The following is an 18,381-nucleotide window of genomic DNA, read 5'->3' on the forward strand; positions in this document are numbered from 1 at the left end:
GTAACTTTGAAATTAATATGCTTTATTCTGATAATATGAGTAACAGGGTTAGAGTGCCACACTCTTTTAAGACTGAAAAGATTGTAAAGACTTAGTTTTGGTCTACCCATGGCACTAGCACATGGCTTGCTGATGTCACTTCCACTGACATTTGACTTACAGTTTTTTCACTTCCTGTGCCAATCTAAAAAGGTTTGGGTAACAGGGTTGAACGCATGTTAAGGGACACTATACTGTTACTGTTATTTAAAGTGTGTTTATGATTTAACAAATTGATTTTACCATTACAAGAGACATATATCGATAGAATAATACCAAACAAGTAAATAAAATCCCTATTTTAAATGTTATATTTTACATGCAAGTTGGTCACCAAGAAGACAAGAGAAAAATGCCATTTTAGGGGGTGTTCGAGAGCTATTTGATCATAATATTTTGAAACCACTTTTTCTACAACTTTATATACATTTAGTCTCAAGACAAGTATGTTTAACACAACAAGTGCATGTTTTAGCTTTTTGGGCATGGATTATTAGATTTTGTATAAGGGGGACATGAAATGTCCTCCAATTCTGGAATGACCCAAACACAGAAGTATTGAGTAATAATACTTTTGGTGTAACGAGCCCAGGAGAGGGGAGGGATCCATGCGCACTTTTCCTCAATTTGAAGCCCTTCTCCTCCCCGCTGCTTCTTCCCCCGGAGGCGCGCAAATAGAGCAGCCGGTCTGCAAGAAATAGGTCCGCACCTGCCTGGCAAATGAATTAGTTTGCATTCACTGTCTTCTGTAAATTCAGTTGTGCACGCGGGGGGGAAAGTGTCGGGGATGTATGGAGTCACGACGCACGACGCAGCGCACTTCGTCATGACCTGAAGTGAATCACGATGGGATTTCTTCATGACGTTATATTTAGGTTGGGAGCAATTAGGCATGGCTCGTGCGTGCTGCATATTTAACAGCAGCTGTCGCCCATAGCTGCACACTGACACCACTTTTGGCTGCAACTCATTTTATTTTTAGTATCATTTTTCATCCAAAGCTTTGATCCTGCATATTTCCACGGAGTGAGGAGTGCGTGGTGCGCTGACTGAGTGCGCCTGTGAAGTCAAGTGTGTGCGGATTTATAGGGGAGGACGCTCCTTTCTTATTAGTGCACCTGTGGAAGCCTGCAAGAAGAACACCGTGGACGTCTTTTGTTTTTGTTTTGCCTTTTACCACACGCGTTTTAGTTGTAGGGGCTCTGCTGCAGCGTAAAGCGTCTCCCGGATGAGCGTCTGGATTTCAGCACCACATCAGCGTTGAACAGCCCCGGGTGGACGCGTGTGGATGGGCTCTGTCTGTCTCCGTGTCTCGAGTAGCTCCTAAGTATCGGCAACAATGGCACAACAGGGCTTCTGGTCTCTTGGTGGAGATAATGCGGGGGCCAACACCGGGAATCAGAGCCCCAGCACGCGTGAGTGTTTTTTGTAATCTCCAAATCACCTCTGATGGACCGGCTCTAATCCCGGTGTATTGTCTCAAACCTGTGCGCTGCATTTGGTTAGAGTCAACGAATGAAAATCCAAACAGGCCTGCTTTATGTAGAGTCTTTTTTTACACATATTTTGTCATGTTTTCCCCTTCAGGGTGCAATAATTGATCCTAAATCACGCTTTCATTGTACCTCGCATGTCGCTTTTCGGCGTCTAAGTTTAAAGTTGGAACCTGAATCTTATTCATTCTTTTTGACTGATCCTTTCTCTTTTCCAGCCAGGGCTTGGTGCCAAGCGGCGGCCTCGAAATTATCCGGAGGACTTGGATCTAAATTATGTGGTATGTTGGTTCACAGTGGGTGGGTGGGGTAAACTATTTGAGCGACGTGCGCGGTTTTCTTTCCATCTTTTTTTTTTAACTCCCAGCCTCGTCTACAAGGTTGTAAAAAATATCTTAATGCTGTTGTTTGTCTAAAGCTCTTCTCAATGTCGGAGAATTGGAGAAAGGCGCCGAGCCGGCCGCCAAGCAGCCGCCGGAGACAGAGCCTGCTGCCTGCGGCTGCAACAAATCCTGCAACTGCACCAAAGCTTCTGTGGTCTTCTCCGACCTCTATTCAACAGGTACAGAAGCATGCTGTAACACCGATATTAAACCCGGCATGCCGTCTCCTGATCTGTCTCATTGCGTCACAGCTTGGCCTTGCCGTGATTTATTCTGCGTAAAAAGACATTGTTATATGCTGATGTATAGTCATTTTTAAAATGAATGAAAAACATGCAGCGTTGTACAAAAATATATTGTTATGTGATACCTGTCATTTATAGTTTACATAAATTGTCACAGAGACGATCTGCGTTATTCTTTGTTCCGTCATTAAAATAGGACTTCATAGGCTATGAAATAACACTAGGAATAAATGACATAACATGTGCTTAAAATATGATAATGCACAGTATTTATATTTAGACTTAATATCCATAATATTCAGTGAGTTATGGTGAACATTTTTTGCACGTTGTCGGAGAGGTCACCTTCAGCAGAATGTCATGTTTTTATGTTTTCACGTCGTAGAAACTTTAACACTTTAAAACGTTTCCATACATTTTAGACCTTATTGTTGACCTAATTGTTAAGAAATATATGCTTTTCCCCCTCCTTTTGTATATAAATGTGACATTCTTGTGATCGTGGGTAAAAGGCCAACATGATAATCATACATAAAACCTGTTTTAATGGCTGCTCTCAACACACACAAATCTAATGTAGGCCTACTGCTTGTTTTATTTGACATATTGTATTCTTTACAGACCTGTTACCTGCCATGGACAGTGACGCCAAAACAATGATCTTCCTGCAGGAAGTTGTGGATATTTTAATGGCCTACATCGTGGAGTCTTTCGACCGGGACACGAAGGTTATTGATTTCCATTACCCGAACGAGTTGCTCCAGAAGAATAACTGGGAGCTTCAGAGCGAGCCGGCCTCCCTGGATGAGATCTTAATCAGCTGTCGCGCCACTCTCAAATACGCCATCAAAACAGGTCAGGCCCCGGGCTGCATACCGGATAAATAAACCTGCTTCACATCTGACTGTAATCTGTAAAAAATGTGGCATCTTAGAAAATATGTTCCACTTCATAGCTGCACCTTTTCCATGTATGTAGGCCTGCTGCCTATCTTTAAATATGTCAATAAGAAATCATATATAGGGGAAATAACTATCACACTGCTGATGACACATAGGAACGTGCGCATCAGAGGATGACATCTAGACAATCTCTAATTGGCCGAATGTGGTCTACTATCTCTATTTTGTTATAAGGAATATCCCCCAACTGAATAAAACAAAGAAAGCAATCTGTGTGTAAAATAAATACATGGTGAAAACCTGGAGGTTGTCCTCCCTCTCCTCCTCCCGACCAGCAGACCGGTAAATGTAGTGACGCAGTAAATCTGGTTCACCAAGTATAATAGCTAATAACCACGTAGGGGCCAAATCCATTATTCTCTCCTCTCTGACACACGCAGGGGAACATTTTCTGCACACATTTCATTCCCAAAAACATACAGATTTATTTGATAGATTTTATTTAAACCCCTGTTAAATACGTGATACACATTTAATAAATATATAGCATACTGGTGTAGTGATAAGATATACATATATTTGTATGTTTATTTTTTAATGCATTCCTTTTTAGCAGTATTAGCTCCTTTTATCAAGACATACTCTATTTTAATTTCAATCAATATAACACCATATGACAAACGTTTCTGCTTATAACACACTCTAATGTTGTAATATTGCTAATACATGCTTTATTGAGGGGGTTAAATATCACCATGCATGTTTATATTTAAAACAAGAAATAATAATTAGACATCATTCCTTTTTTGTATTTACACATTTTCTTTCTCATTTTCAAAGCCCCTCTTTATGATGTGAAACAATGGTGTGTTGATACCCTCCATACAATTCCTACATTACCCATGAAACACTAAATGCTTTCATAATTTCTCAAGATGATTTAAATCGTCACTGCAGCTGCATTTTCTAACCTGCAATTAGAGGGTTTAGAAGATTACAACCTCTGTGCCTTTTGCACAAACTCAGCATAAACATATGAAGCTTATTTCAATTTAGCTAGATAAAACATTCAAATTGCTTGCACCCTTCCTCTCCCATCTTTTTTTCTTTACTCCTTTTCCTCCAGCCCATCCCAGGTACTTCAATCAGCTCTCTACAGGATTAGACATGGTTGGACTGGCAGCCGATTGGCTAACATCCACTGCCAACACCAATATGTAAGTATGTGGCCTGTGCTCCATCATGATTTTAAACGGCGATAATGATAATGACAATGAATTCCATTTCCTGCCCAGCCCAGCCGTGTGCCGTCTGCTTGTGCTGATAGCGGCTTCTCTTTTATTCACTCAATCATAGCAAATGAAACATCTCAAATGAAAGGCTTACACCCCCTAAACTCCCACTCCCACTGAACCCCTCCCACCTCTGCCTTTTATCCTTCCCCCTCACCCACAATCTCCATGGGGATTCAAGGGGAGAAAATTAGCCCTGAAATTAAATTCTGACTAATCTGGAGTTCATTTTGGTGTGTGTTTTTGGAGTGATAAACTCAGCCTTGGCAACTGTGAGGCACTGCAAAATAAGGGGAGGGGGTTAGATTTACAGCAAATGCACCAATTTTCTGTCGGAAATATATTAGCAGGCATGCATTGGAATATTATTTTGAAGTGATGCAAGGATGAAGGAACAGTGAGACTTCTGTACAACAACGTGCACGTTAGGGTCTAAGAAATGTGGCCTGCGATGTTGAAATATAAATAATTCTGGTACATTTTGTTCAAAAACATCAGCAATGGAGAAGCCTATTTGACATACATTTTACAATATTACTAAAACATGTTTTATCCCTCACTAATTTCAATAACTAGGGCTTTATCGACAGCTAAAAAGCTATTGATTTAAAATCAAATCATTTCCCCGTGTAACGCAGGTTCACCTATGAGGTGGCTCCTGTCTTTGTGCTGCTGGAATACGTCACTCTGAAGAAGATGAGGGAAATCATTGGCTGGAAGGATGGGCAAGGAGATGGCATTTTCTCTCCTGGTATGTAAGGCAACGCCAATCCCAACACCCCTCTGTTCCACTGGAAATGGAACTGCCTATGTGTGTGCTGCAATGTGTCGATTTGCATTTTGATGATTTAAATGGAACTTCTTTGAAAGCCAATTAGCATAAAAATAATTTGCCAAATTCCAGCCCCCACCTCCCCACCCTCCAATCTTTAATGTCCCTCATGCATTTCTGTTTGAGGTGAGCAATCATTGGAGGATTTGAAGAACAAGGACTGTGATTGGCTCTGACATTGCCGACAGTTAGAGGCTGTGTCATATCTTGAAACACTGGGAAATTATTTGATGTTCTTGTTGCTTCATTGTTTGTAAAATGCAGTATTTTACAATTCTGTTCGGAAGCCCTGCATCATGCCCATGACAATTGTCACTTACTTATGTGATTTGTGTCCTCTAGGTGGGGCTATTTCTAACATGTATGCCATGCTGCTCGCTCGCTTCAAGATGTTCCCTGAAGTGAAGGAGAAAGGAATGTCATGCGTTCCCAGACTGGCGGCCTTTACATCCGAACATGTAGGCATTTATGTTTCATTTCAGCTGATACACAATGTCCATATGTGTCTTTTTGATTCAAATAACTTTGCACAATTTTCTGAAATGAAGGTCAAAGATATTCCTTCACCTTTAAAGGACATTTCAAAGATGCTGTGAGCTATAAAGCCATCAAATCCCACACATACCTTTCAGCATCAAAGCTGCTGGACAAATGTTTAAAACAAAATACATATATTTCAGATGTTCTCCCCCTGGTGTAAAGACAGTTAATCACCTTCTCTCTTTCATGTTTTATCTTCAATCTCCAGAGTCATTTTTCAATCAAAAAAGGTGCAGCGGCTCTTGGCATCGGGACGGAGAGCGTGATCTGCATTAAAGTAGATGAAAGGTAACGTCTTCCTCTCTTTTCAGCTGCTCGAGTTCAGCACCACTCTCTGCTATCTTGTACTTTTACTTTAATACAATTCAGAGTGAAATAATGAAATGTCACCTCACATGTATATTTATATGACCGGACCGCTGTAGTTATTAGTTACTTCCAAAATAAAAGACTTTGCCGAAAACATGTGATAAGCTTATAAATAATGTAATTAAACAAGGCTTTTTCAACCTTTTTGGCTTTTATGCATACATGAGTGTATAGTTGGGGCCCCTTGTCAACCTTTAAATGTTTTTGAGAGCTATTTCCCCTTTAAACGTTTCAGATGATATCCTATTTGATAATATTGAAATAGTACAAATGTTTCCATTTCTTATGCACAAGGAGTTGCTTATACTACACATTTGTACTAGTATTGTAGGACCTTTACATTGCTGTATCGGTATCTTCACATAAGCTAATGATCTGAATAACTCTCCCATCACATATGAACTGCTCTTTTTTTCTTTTACAGCGGTCAAATGATCCCAGCTGACCTTGAGAGGAGAATACTGGAAGCCAAACAGACGGTAATATTATAACACACATATAAATACATATCATACAGACTTAATTCTTTTGTATTCAATCAGCTGAATCAGCAGTAGTGATTCAACATATTGGCACTGTTATAACTGCTCCTTGATGTACATTCATTTCCTGTGTCTTTGCAGGGATTGGTCCCTTTCTTTGTCAGTGCAACAGCTGGGACCACAGTGTACGGAGCCTTCGACCCTCTCATTGCCATTTCTGACATCTGCAAAAAGTACAGCGTGTGGATGCATGTGGATGTAAGCAAAACGCATACGCACCTTCATTAACATCTCTGGTTTCTTTCTTTAAAACAGTGTTATTACCTGTAATGTAGGTGATGCACAGTGGGGATTTTAGTGAAGCTCACCAGCGGGTTTGACGAATCTATTATGTCTGTCTCGCGTATAACTGCTTGCGGTTGACCCAGATAGGAGCCAGCCACCCCCTATCTAACACTGGGGATTAGAAAAACTGGAACAGAGGCTGTAAATCATCTCCTCCCCTGACTTTGCCATCATGGGCCCTCTCACTGAAGGAGCTCTATCTATTAATGAAGGTGATTTAGTGCTGACAGGGGGACACCTCTATTAGAGCTATAAATGGCCTTATCTATCACTCCTCAACTGGCTGAGATGGGGAAGAAAACATCCTGCTTCCGAGTGTGCTGGCCCCTGCTGCTTTTGTTCGTCTGAAATGGGATTGTGTGGATGCAGTTTCCCATGAAATGAATGTCTGGAGGTCTTTTAAAATGAGTTGTAAACATTATGAGTTCTGCAAGTCCAGATATACTTTTGAAAAGCGCCCGCAAGCTTCCGACGTTTATATTACACCTTTTTAAAGCTGTCGGTGCTAATATTTAGCGTAAAGGCTAACATGTAAAACAATTTCTCATAGTGGCACCTTTTTTTTTCAATATTGATTAATCTTCCAAATAGTTTTTAATGCAAAGACCAAATTAAAGGTATAGATTAATATAATAATATGACTTTTAGTTTCTCTGATACATTTACTCTTTAGTAAATATCATTTTTGAAATGAATACGAATATTCATATTTGCTTTACAGAATCAAGAATCGGTCAGTGAAGGCAGCAGAGGCTATTATTTATATCTTAGCATATTCATTCTTCAAACTGGTTTTTCATATCTTAACCCAGAACTGTTTGCTCTCCTGGTTCGATGCTTACAGTAAATGGATTGTTGTTGTCCCAGTTCCTGTACTCAATGATTGCAATGTAAAGCTAGATCTAATTTTAAACACAACAAAAGCTTGATGCAGCTTCATATTATGTTAGTCCTTCTACATCTGGAAAATGGTTGCATCACTTGTCAAGGATCAACAGACGCCTTTACACAACTGTTTTTCAGGCTAGTACTGAATTAGCATATCTAATGTCGTTTAAATAAATGATTAACCTTGAAGTTGTGTATACAGTGCCACTAATATCATCTGTGTTTCCAAACAGGGAGCGTGGGGAGGAAGTCTCCTCATGTCCAGGAGACACAGGTGGAAGCTGGATGGAGTTGAAAGGCAAGTCAAAAAATACATGTTGTGTAAACTCAATCTGCGCAGAAGCTAATGAGCATTTGAAGTAATATGTGGAATGCATGGTGGGTGTTTTTTTGTTATGTTACCTTCAGGGCCAACTCAGTGACATGGAACCCTCACAAGATGATGTCTGTCCCTCTGCAGTGCTCCGCCCTGCTGGTCCGAGAGGAGGTGGGCTTTATGGTCATGTACATACAGAACACATGAATATTGGTTTGGGATATTTTGTTGCTATTAAACATTTTCTGGATATGATCTCACAGGGCCTGATGCAGAGCTGCAACAATATGCACGCCGTCTACCTGTTCCAGCAGGACAAACACTACGACCTCTCCTACGACACCGGGGACAAAGCGCTGCAGTGCGGACGCCACGTGGACATCTTCAAGCTGTGGCTCATGTGGAGAGCTAAGGTAACAGGGAATGTGATCATATTTCCATGAAGTTCTTTAATATACATTAAACATTTGATGTCTGCAAAAAATAATTAGTTCAGCGATTTAAGGGTGTTTTATCATAAACCTAACTTGAATTCTTATTTTAACAAACAGCCATTCTCAGAAAACTTGATGTGACTGAATATATTTGCCATAGTGGTCAACAAATGTTAAATACATCACTTTAGTCATTGGGTGCAAACCCTGAACCAAATTCTAAGTTTGTCTTCAAATGTCAAATTATTTGTCTAAACTTTAAAAGATTTTCTTAAACTGTAATTTGTTTAAATGTCACTGTTTAATTTATTTTTCTAATATGATATATGCATGACAGATTAAAAGTGATTTACACTTTTTTTTGGTGTATCTTGTATGCCGACCTTGAGAGCCTTGAAAGGTGCCTTTTATAAATACAATGTATTTATTTATTTGGGATTGTAGTCTTTGCAGACCATTTACATGCACCAAAACTTATATAACACACAGGAAAGGGAAACCCAAAAAGCATAAAAGGGGCTCTTTAAAGCACCTTTAGATTCAGGAGTCTTACCCAATTCACCAGCAGAAATATATTATGTTTGCTGCACAGTTAGATACCTTCAGTTTTACAATAATCACACAATATGTCTAACTAAAGGTTTCAAAGCTAACAGATGTATCTATTTTCTTTCTCAGGGCACCATTGGGTTTGAGGCTCAGATTGATAAGTGTTTGGAGTTGTCTGATTACCTCTACAACAAGATCAAAGACAGAGAAGGGTACGAGATGGTCTTCAATGGAACGGTAAGTCCACATTTACCCTTCCACTCTCCATGAGGATTACTCATCCTCACCATCAGACGAAAGTAGCCAACATTAACGTCGCTACTCTGACCTCCGTGTATTCAGACTCATCTCGGGTGACTTGATTGGCACGCAGTGTGCTCTTGCTTTGTGTTGGATGAGAGCCACTTTTACCTCTCGCTGCCATTATAATGTGCTGCCATTATGTTTAATGAATAGCATAACGGCCAGTAATTGCTCATATGCATATGAAAAGCAAAGTGCCTGAAATATCCTATACAGGGCAAAACTACAACAGCCTAAACATTATGTGGATGATGGGGTTATTAAGCTAAAAACTGTTTTATAAAAGCAGTGTTTGGACGGCCAGAGTCATTTATAGTAAAAGCTCTTCTTCTTTATTGTATACCTGCTGAACGCATCAAAACCCTGAGGGGGAACAGGGCAAGTCCTCTGGGCATCGGTCCAGGTGTTCACTTGTCTGTACATCCCATAAAGCCATTACGTCAATCTGAGGTTGAATATATACAGCGGAACCAGCCCGAGTTTATAAATGAGGCTGCTGTGCATGGCTGGTCAGATGTTGGTAATGACTGCTTTCACAGCTGGGCTGCTCCAGCAGGGCTTTAGGTGCCAAACAAAATATCAGCATTCACACGAGAGTGTCTGAAGAGGAGGCAGTCTACCTGTCTGATGCTGGGAACACCTCATGGATGTTTTCTCACAGAATCTGCTGTAGTTTGGCGAAAGGGACCGGCTACAGTTACTCTAAGCACTTCCTACTTTGTGCTATCTGTAGGATTTTAAGCAAGGATGATTGTGAATATTCATTAATATTATCTCAATATAGTAAATGTATGAACATTTGTTAATCAACACGTTTTTACAACTTATATTTGTACAATTTAAGAGACTATAATAGTTTATATTATCGCCTTATATAGTTATATGACTAATGTGTTAGCAATCGACTGCTTATTTCCACATCCAGCAGACTTGCAGTAAGGCTGAAAACAAAAAAGCGTGTTTACTGCGTGTACTTGCTAGTTGCTAGCGTGGGCAGAATCCCTGTTAACAGCTGAATGCTAAGTTACGCTAAGTAATAGGCCATAGTACCAAAACAATGAACTGTGGCGTTCAGGGGAACACAAGGGTTGTTTAAAAATTCTCTGTGGGGTTGTCACTTTGAGCGATTCCTTTCGCCTTACAAATACAAATTATATAAATAATTTAAAAAATGTATAAGAGCAATTTTAAACATTCAAGGGATTTTAGTTTTTAATTGCAACATGATTGAATTTATTTGTAATGTTATTATTGTTCCGGTATTTTTAATTGATTTAAATCATAAATTACCACTTAGGGGGTGTCATAAACAAGGAATTGACAATCCAAACATGGCTTTAATTTTTAATCAAATCATCATGATAAAGTAAAAAAAACATCTCTTATATTGGATCATTCCCCAGCCCTGCTGTATGTTTTACTCCTCATCTCTTATGGTCTGTGTGTGCTCCCCCAGCCTCAGCACACCAACGTCTGCTTCTGGTACCTCCCTCCTGGGATCCGCTACATGGAGGACAAAGAGGAGAGGAAGAAACACTTGCACAAGGTGGGTGAGCGGAGATAAGAAGCCTGACTATAATATCTCCCAAAAACAGCTTTCACTGAACCTCTCTTTGACCTACTAGCCTTCATTCATATCCAGCCTGACCATCACTTGTCTTCTTCATTAGGGACCACTAGGATGGTCACTTATGCCCGTATATAAAAAAAACATGTGCTATAAGCAAATAGTGACAGTCTTAAAATAGGATGTCACAGAGGAGGGGTATCACGGGCCTGACTTAGAGGGAGGGGTGCTAACCAGTTAGCCAAAGTGGCGGTCATTTAGAGGCTCCCACAGCAGCAGGGGCCTAATAATAGTCAATTAGGACAAACAGATGGTGTACGTGCCAGACATACAAAGAGCTCTCTCTCTGTGAAAACTATCAACCATGAATCATTTGTCATAGCACACACATGGAGTGAGTTCCTCTCAAACTATGCCTCACTGAGAGTGTGCTTTGTTTGGATAGCTCGCTTTTTTTAATTGAAAGAGCTTCCCTTAATTTCCACTTCCCTCATTCTAAAGGATAACTGGAAAATGGTCAAAAGACTGATTTTAAGTAAATCTGCAGCTGCTGACTGATTATTTTACCATAACTGCAGCGGGACAACTGCAAGAAATTTAGAAGGAATGACTGTGTCTTATGTCTAAGGAATGATTATGAGCTACAGTTTTCAACACAGCCCAGTGGAGGAAGAAGTTGTCAGATCCTCCACTAAAGTTAGAGTGACAGCCCCACATTTAAAAATACTTCAACATTTCATAAGTTAAAGTCCAGCATTTATGTAAAAGCACATATCTATAAACAAGCATCAAAATATGCAACTATTGACTATACTGTAGGTCACAATATGTCTCCAAATATGGCCTTTTTCTCAGAAATACTGTCACATAACATCCATATATTTCAGTGCTAGGTTGATGCTTAGCTAAGCTAACTATGAAACACTTTAACTGACAGGACTCAGGATCAACTGTGTACTGTAAGGTAGCTTATAGCTTCATGTCGAACACTGACAGTTAGCGTCAATATTTCCCAGAGAGCTTTCTTTGAAATCACCAGGTAACGCTAAAAAACATTACATTTAGATTGTATGACAAAGTGTTTATTTAATCTGGCTAGCTATAGCTACTTGCTAACGATTTAGCTTACCCCCGCGATTCAAAGTAATGTCAACGTAGCTGTAATTTATGCTTTGCTTAAATGTTCGCATAACTTGGAAGTTTACTGACATTTACATACCTTGTTTGCCTGGCTCAAGTGGTGGCTCTGGGGTTGTTGTGTGAGCCACCACTTGAACATTTTCGTCTTTTTTAAGACATTTTTTTTCTTATGTCCATCTTCAAAAACTCTGAGTCCGACTGACAGTTTATTTTAAACATTGTCACAGCTCACAGGATAGGTAACTGTCAGCCAATAAGACAGATGTTTATTTCCATTCAACTCTTTGGTTGGTCTGGTGTCCGTGCCTACACGGGAAATTACAATCCTACCGTCCTCTGTAGTGTCATGATGAGGTTCAGGTTAATACGAAATGATACGATATTACTTTATTTGTCAGATCAAGTCTGAAATTTGACTTGCGTCACAGCAGTTCCATGTCCAACAACAACAGACAAACATCCAGACACAAATTCATGAAACACAAACAACAAATATTTAACATAACAGCACAATCAGTGAGAGAAAAGCTGCTCAAAGAGCCTTCAGCGTGCATTTGATCTGGGATTTAGCTCTTGACTGATGCACAAAGGAATGCTTCAGTCTGACCTTATTGAATCGTGGGATCCTGTATCTCCGATTAGATGGTAGCAGTTCATAATGTATTATATTATTGACTCAATAATATAATACATGACTTTGAGAGTAGGCAATCTAGGCATATTAACACAATTCATTAAACATACTGCGACTGTGTACTGAGATTTTTTTTTTTGCTAGGGCTGCGGGGCCCTAAGCGGCCGCTTATGTCGCTTAATGGGTCGGGCCGGCTCTGCATGGACACATATATTGAAATTATTTTCCTCAGTAATATGTCAGAACTGTAGCTTAATCTGCCACAGCTTGTCACAACACAGACTGCACAAAACCATCAAGACTTTTCTGAGCACAAGATAAATGACCTGCACACTTGACTGCAACCTCTCAGCCTGGCAGCAGCACACAGTTAATTTCAAACCTTTATTTATCCAGGTGTATCCCATTGAGATCATTGATCTCTTTTTCAAGGCAGACCTGACCTACAGTTGTAGCTGTCAGAGTCTTTGGGCCAGGTTTCGAGTAATCTAAACGGAACATGTGACTTGTCTAGTTTCTGAAAAGAAAAGGAAAAGTGTTAATTAAGGAAAACAAATTAAAAGGGCATCTAAGAAGTCAGAATAAATTGATATGTGTTGTCTATTCCCACGCAATCATTCACTTTGACCCACACATATGTGTGATCATGTGATCACACCTCCTGTTCATTTATATGGTTACGTGCAAAAAAGAAGAAGTCTGCTGCTTGTAATCTGCCTGCTTGTTATGTCAACTGGAATTACACCCATCACTCTTTGCAGTTTGTATGTGTAAACCGAGTTCTAACGGGGTGTTTTAGTGTGTAAACTGCTAATTCAAGCGCAATCTAGAATAGGGACACATTGGAGGAATACTCAGACATTTTCAGAATGTTAAGATTTGTTTTCCTTCTGGGAGTGAGATGAGAAGATCAATACCACTCTCATGTTTTTATGGTAATATTAAGCTGTCTTTTTCTGCTTTAAGTGCACAGGTAAAGATTTCAAAAGATAGGTGTCTAGTGCCCAATCCCAAGATATGTTCGCACCCAGCACACTTTATTTGCAACTTAATTGTGTGTGTGTGTGTGTGTGTGTGTGTGTGTGTGTGTGTGTGTGTGTGTGTGTGTGTGTGTGTGTGTGTGTGTGTGTGTGTGTGTGTGTGTGTGTGTGTGTGTGTGTGTGTGTGTGTGTGTGTGTGTGTGTGTGTGTGTGTGTGTGTGTGTGTGTGTGTGTGTGTGTGTGTGTGTGTGTGTGTGTGTGTGTGTGTGTGTGTGTGTGTGTGTGTGTGTGTGTGTGTGTGTGTGTGTGTGTGTGTGTGTGTGTGTGTGTGTGTGTGCTTGGTAGTAGCTTGTTATACTCACCTCCCAAATTAAGTGTTGTTCTGATATTTCTCTGAATAATATTAACTCATACTTTTTTTACTGGACCTATCAGGTGGCTCCAGTGATAAAGGCCAGGATGATGGAGTACGGAACAACCATGGTCAGCTACCAACCACAAGGAGACAAGGTCAACTTTTTCCGCATGGTGATCTCAAATCCCGCCGCTACCCTCGAGGACATCGACTTTCTTATTGAGGAGATTGAGCGACTGGGCCAGGATCTATAAAACTCATCTCCCCCTGCTGTACGTTTCCCCTTGACGGATGAATTCTTTGTCGTGAATGTACTGGTAAACTTCTTCTTTTCTTCTTTCCTCCAAAGTTAAATATTTAAGAGTATATTTGAGGAAAAAGATCTACAGATATATCCATAAATTATGTATTGTAGCTTCGCCGTGGACTAACTTGGTCCAAAGCTATGTAAAAGTGCTTCTGTCTGCCTTCCTAAAGTGTAATAGATCCAAGAGTAGTGTAAGTGATGTAACTTTATATGTACCGTACTTTTTGTGATATGAAATGAGGAAAAGTTTTATTTTTGAATCATTTCTCATTTGCCAAGTATGTTGTTAAGTGCCAAACGTGGTTGTGTTCTATTGTAACTTTACATTTTAAACTTCTTGTTTAAAACGAAAAAAAGCACTTCACCTTACCTCAGCTTAATCAACTGCCTTTACATCCGCACATAGTACTCCAAAGTAGTAATTTTGGAAAATGTACTCATGACTGGTGGTGTATATCAGAACTCATGTTAATAAATGCAGTAAATAATCCAGCCAACAAGTTATAATAAGGGATTTTTAATCAGGTACAAAAGAAGGTATTTCCCTTCAAATCAAACAACTGTAAAGTCAATTCAAAGCATTTATGAAGATGTGACGTTCTATCATGCATCACATCGGCCTCTTTTGCTGCTTATGACACTTTTAATCTTCTTTCACGTGCTTCTTTCTGGTGTATTTGAGGTGGTAACGGCTTGTTAAACCCATTTTGTTTGATGTCACTTTCATATCAAAATGGGAATAATTTTCAACGTGGCTGTATATTTAACTGTGCTGGATGTGCTTTACATGTCGTTATGATGATCTCAAATTATAATAATCAACATTCAAGAGAATGAAGATATAATCCTTAAGTGTATTTTTTGTTTCAAAGCCCCTTTTCCTCATATTCAATGGCCAACATTGATCTAGCCAGCCAAAGAATCTGGACTTTTTAATTAACTTAAAATTGATCTAAAAAATATTGGGGGAATGTGTATCTAAGACACCAAACCACTCAGGTTTTTGATCAAATTGCAATTATACAAATTATATTGCCAATTTGTTTATGGCACAAACAAAACTAAGTCATGGTGTTTTTTGTTTGGTACTGACATGGTGGGGAAAGTCATGCTGGATTACCAACTGGGAAAAGTGGACCACTTCCAAAGGTGGAACCAAAGCCCTGAGTTCACTGCATGTCTAATGCTTTTGGTCATTTAATTATAAAAAAAACGTAAATGTGTCCACTTAGCTACACTTAGCTTTAGCATTATAAGCGTTAGCAGATAACTATCCCTAGAAAATTATCCCTAATATTGTGACCAAATGATGCATTTTCCTGATAAAGTATTTCATTATATTGACACCATCTGGTATAAGTTTGGTATATATCAACAAGTCAAAGTCAAAAGTCAGTCAAAGTCAACTTTATAGTCAAAGTACTGGCTGCACTGGACTTTATTGGAATTATGATCACATGACCTGCAGTACCAACGTTGGCCACTATCCCCTTTTCCATGCTCTTGCTGTTTTAACAGTGGCATTTTAAGGATTGTACATTTTAAGATGTGAAACCTTTCATCTACAGTCACAAAATGAAAGCAACTATTTGTCAGTTGTGTTTTTGGATGAACACTTAAAGAAAGATTGAGGATCTTGAGAAAACTTGTAACGGGCAATAATGGTGTTTTGTTTAATTTAGAAACTTCACCATGTCTAAAGCAAACCTGACATCACTTGCACTTGCACTAAATCATTGGGGAAGGAGGAGCATCCCTTAGTATTGCAACTGAGATGTCTTCTTTATTGATTCACAAGCAATATGCGATGTTGGGTCCAAACTACATGCCCTGCACCAAATCAGAAGAAACAGTGCATTCAAGTCACCATAGTTAAAGATAATCAAATTTGCTATTATTTAGCAAAAACGTAAACATGCTTATTACTGAAGGCAGCTTAGTTAATGGAGTGTGAATCCTGATCAACCAAGCAGAGGTTCTTTCGCATTTTCATTAGAACAAGGTAGAAAAGCACAATTTGCTCAATACGGTCACTCAGTGTACAATCATTTTATGATCATAGATTGTAAATAGTATTTCAAGATGTCCCAAGTACATATCTTTGTGTATACATAAGTGTATATAAGACGTATAACCAGAGACTATTTGTGAGGTAAAGTTATTCATATTTTCTCTATCTCCAATATAGATAACCTGTATTTCCATCTCATTTGTCCAAAAGGCTTTTTTCCTGTGTGTATGTATGTACTGTATGTTTGTCCGATACTTGACTTGGTTTGTAACTCTTCTAGCTATTTCAAAGAAAACGTGTTTCAGGGACAGGCTTTAAAGAAATTGACTGTATTCACCTCAAAATACTTCCGAGTCTTTCTCAGAGACTCTAGTGTTTGTATTTTAAATGAATATGCAAAGCCATTTTGACTCTGAAGCTCTGTGTTTTTTGTGCACAAGTGAATACTTGACGGTAAGTGTGTTTGTAACTGTGTTGCCTTAGTATACATTTGCCAGTATTGTCTGTTTTCCTCCAAAAGGGGAGGTTGTGCACTTTAGAGTATACCCATGACCTACTAACGTGCAATGTCCATTGGTTGTTCATAAGTTGATGTTTAAAGAAAGTATTCAAAAATGTAACTTAAGCTCTTTTGTCTGAATGTGACAGGAATCAGGGGTCTGTTATGAAAGCATTTCATTTTTTGCAGTTTATAGATATTATAAAAGCGCTTTGTTTGATCGTTTCACATCCTAGCAGAGATTAGCCTAAAGTTTAAGATGTGATAATCTTTATTTTGTTCCCGATCAAATTGGCGTAAACACCATGACACAGACAACATCAGATATATTACAACGGCGTTTCGGAAAGCCAGACATTTTCTTCTCTTGCTGCTGAAAGACTTGCTTCCTTTGCACGTGCATGCGATGCCTTGCCTGTCCAGCTTGTTCGATATCTCCTATATATCAATTTCTATATACATATATATACATATATACAGTATGTGTTGCTCCTGTAATTAGCTTTAGTGTCCAATGTATAGCTTTAGCCTGTAGAATAGTTCACTGTCGCTTTAGCCTTTACATGTGATCTGTGTCTTGAGCTTCCTGTAAAGTTTCTCTGTGCCGCAAGCATGCTAACCTCGCCTAGCATTGTATTCCTCTTCGCGCTTGAAAACTATCTCTATGCTCTGTCTTTCTTCTTCTGCTTGAATACCGTCGCAGCTCAGTACCTAGCGTATTATATATCTATGTGTGTAGTCCCTCAGCATGTCTCTGAAAGCTTTTCTCTGCTCTGCACCTGTGCATACTTTTCTCTCTTCTCTTTCGCTTCGCCCTCTAGTGGCGGTAACAATGTATCCTCTCGCTTTCTTCCAATGTCGCTCGGCTGCCCGCTGTCATTCTGTGAGAGCGTGTCGTGTCATGGTGTCATCAGGCCACTGTTTTCTGATTTTGTTTTAAATAGACCCTTGACTATGAGATGTATGAGAATCAATAGGATTGAGACTTGATTGTCCAAAAAACTTTTCCAAAACAAGTGTTATTAGCCTTCAACACAGATATATAGAAAAAAAACCTGGTTTCTTGTTTATAGGAAATATTGTTTGTTAATGAGAACAATTACAATCCCCTAGTACTCAGAGTGCAGTCCACTTTCACCAAATATGGTACGATTTTGAATCATATATTCTGCCAACTGCTCTGCTAGCTTCTCTCAAACATTTTGTCCTGAACTGTATGTTACTATTGGGAAAATATAAATAAATATTGTCAAAACAAACCATTACTGAAATCTTTCTTCCTTTATTCTTGATTCAGTTTTTTTGCTTGGGCAAATCATTTACTAAGTGGTTTTTAACACGGGTAGCTTATATACCTTGAACAGCAAAGACATGAAAAGTTGAACTTTAACAGCACGATAAGGTACAAATGTATCAACGGTGCCAGTACAGATTGGTCGTATTTATCAATCTTTTTGTGACCTTTAAAATTATGAA

The 18,381-nt window shown here is 39.2% G+C and overlaps 1 protein-coding gene across 1 annotated transcript; it reads left to right on the forward strand.

Annotated features, from left to right (window-relative positions):
- Positions 1–692: 692 nt before the first annotated feature.
- Positions 693–18,167, forward strand: gad2 (glutamate decarboxylase 2). Its single transcript, XM_034108837.1, has 16 exons — positions 693–1,454; positions 1,751–1,813; positions 1,951–2,094; positions 2,782–3,015; positions 4,189–4,279; positions 4,993–5,105; positions 5,529–5,644; positions 5,935–6,014; positions 6,520–6,574; positions 6,719–6,835; positions 8,044–8,108; positions 8,219–8,297; positions 8,390–8,539; positions 9,239–9,346; positions 10,869–10,958; positions 14,169–18,167. The coding sequence occupies exons 1-16, from the start codon at positions 1,379–1,381 to the stop codon at positions 14,340–14,342; spliced, it is 1,755 nt and encodes a 584-aa protein (XP_033964728.1). The 5' UTR covers positions 693–1,378; the 3' UTR covers positions 14,343–18,167.
- The last annotated feature ends 214 nt before the right edge of the window (positions 18,168–18,381 follow it).

The sequence above is a fragment of the Pseudochaenichthys georgianus genome, chromosome 20 (genome assembly GCF_902827115.2).
Source record: "Pseudochaenichthys georgianus chromosome 20, fPseGeo1.2, whole genome shotgun sequence".
In the NCBI taxonomy this organism is placed as follows: Eukaryota; Metazoa; Chordata; class Actinopteri; order Perciformes; family Channichthyidae; genus Pseudochaenichthys; species Pseudochaenichthys georgianus.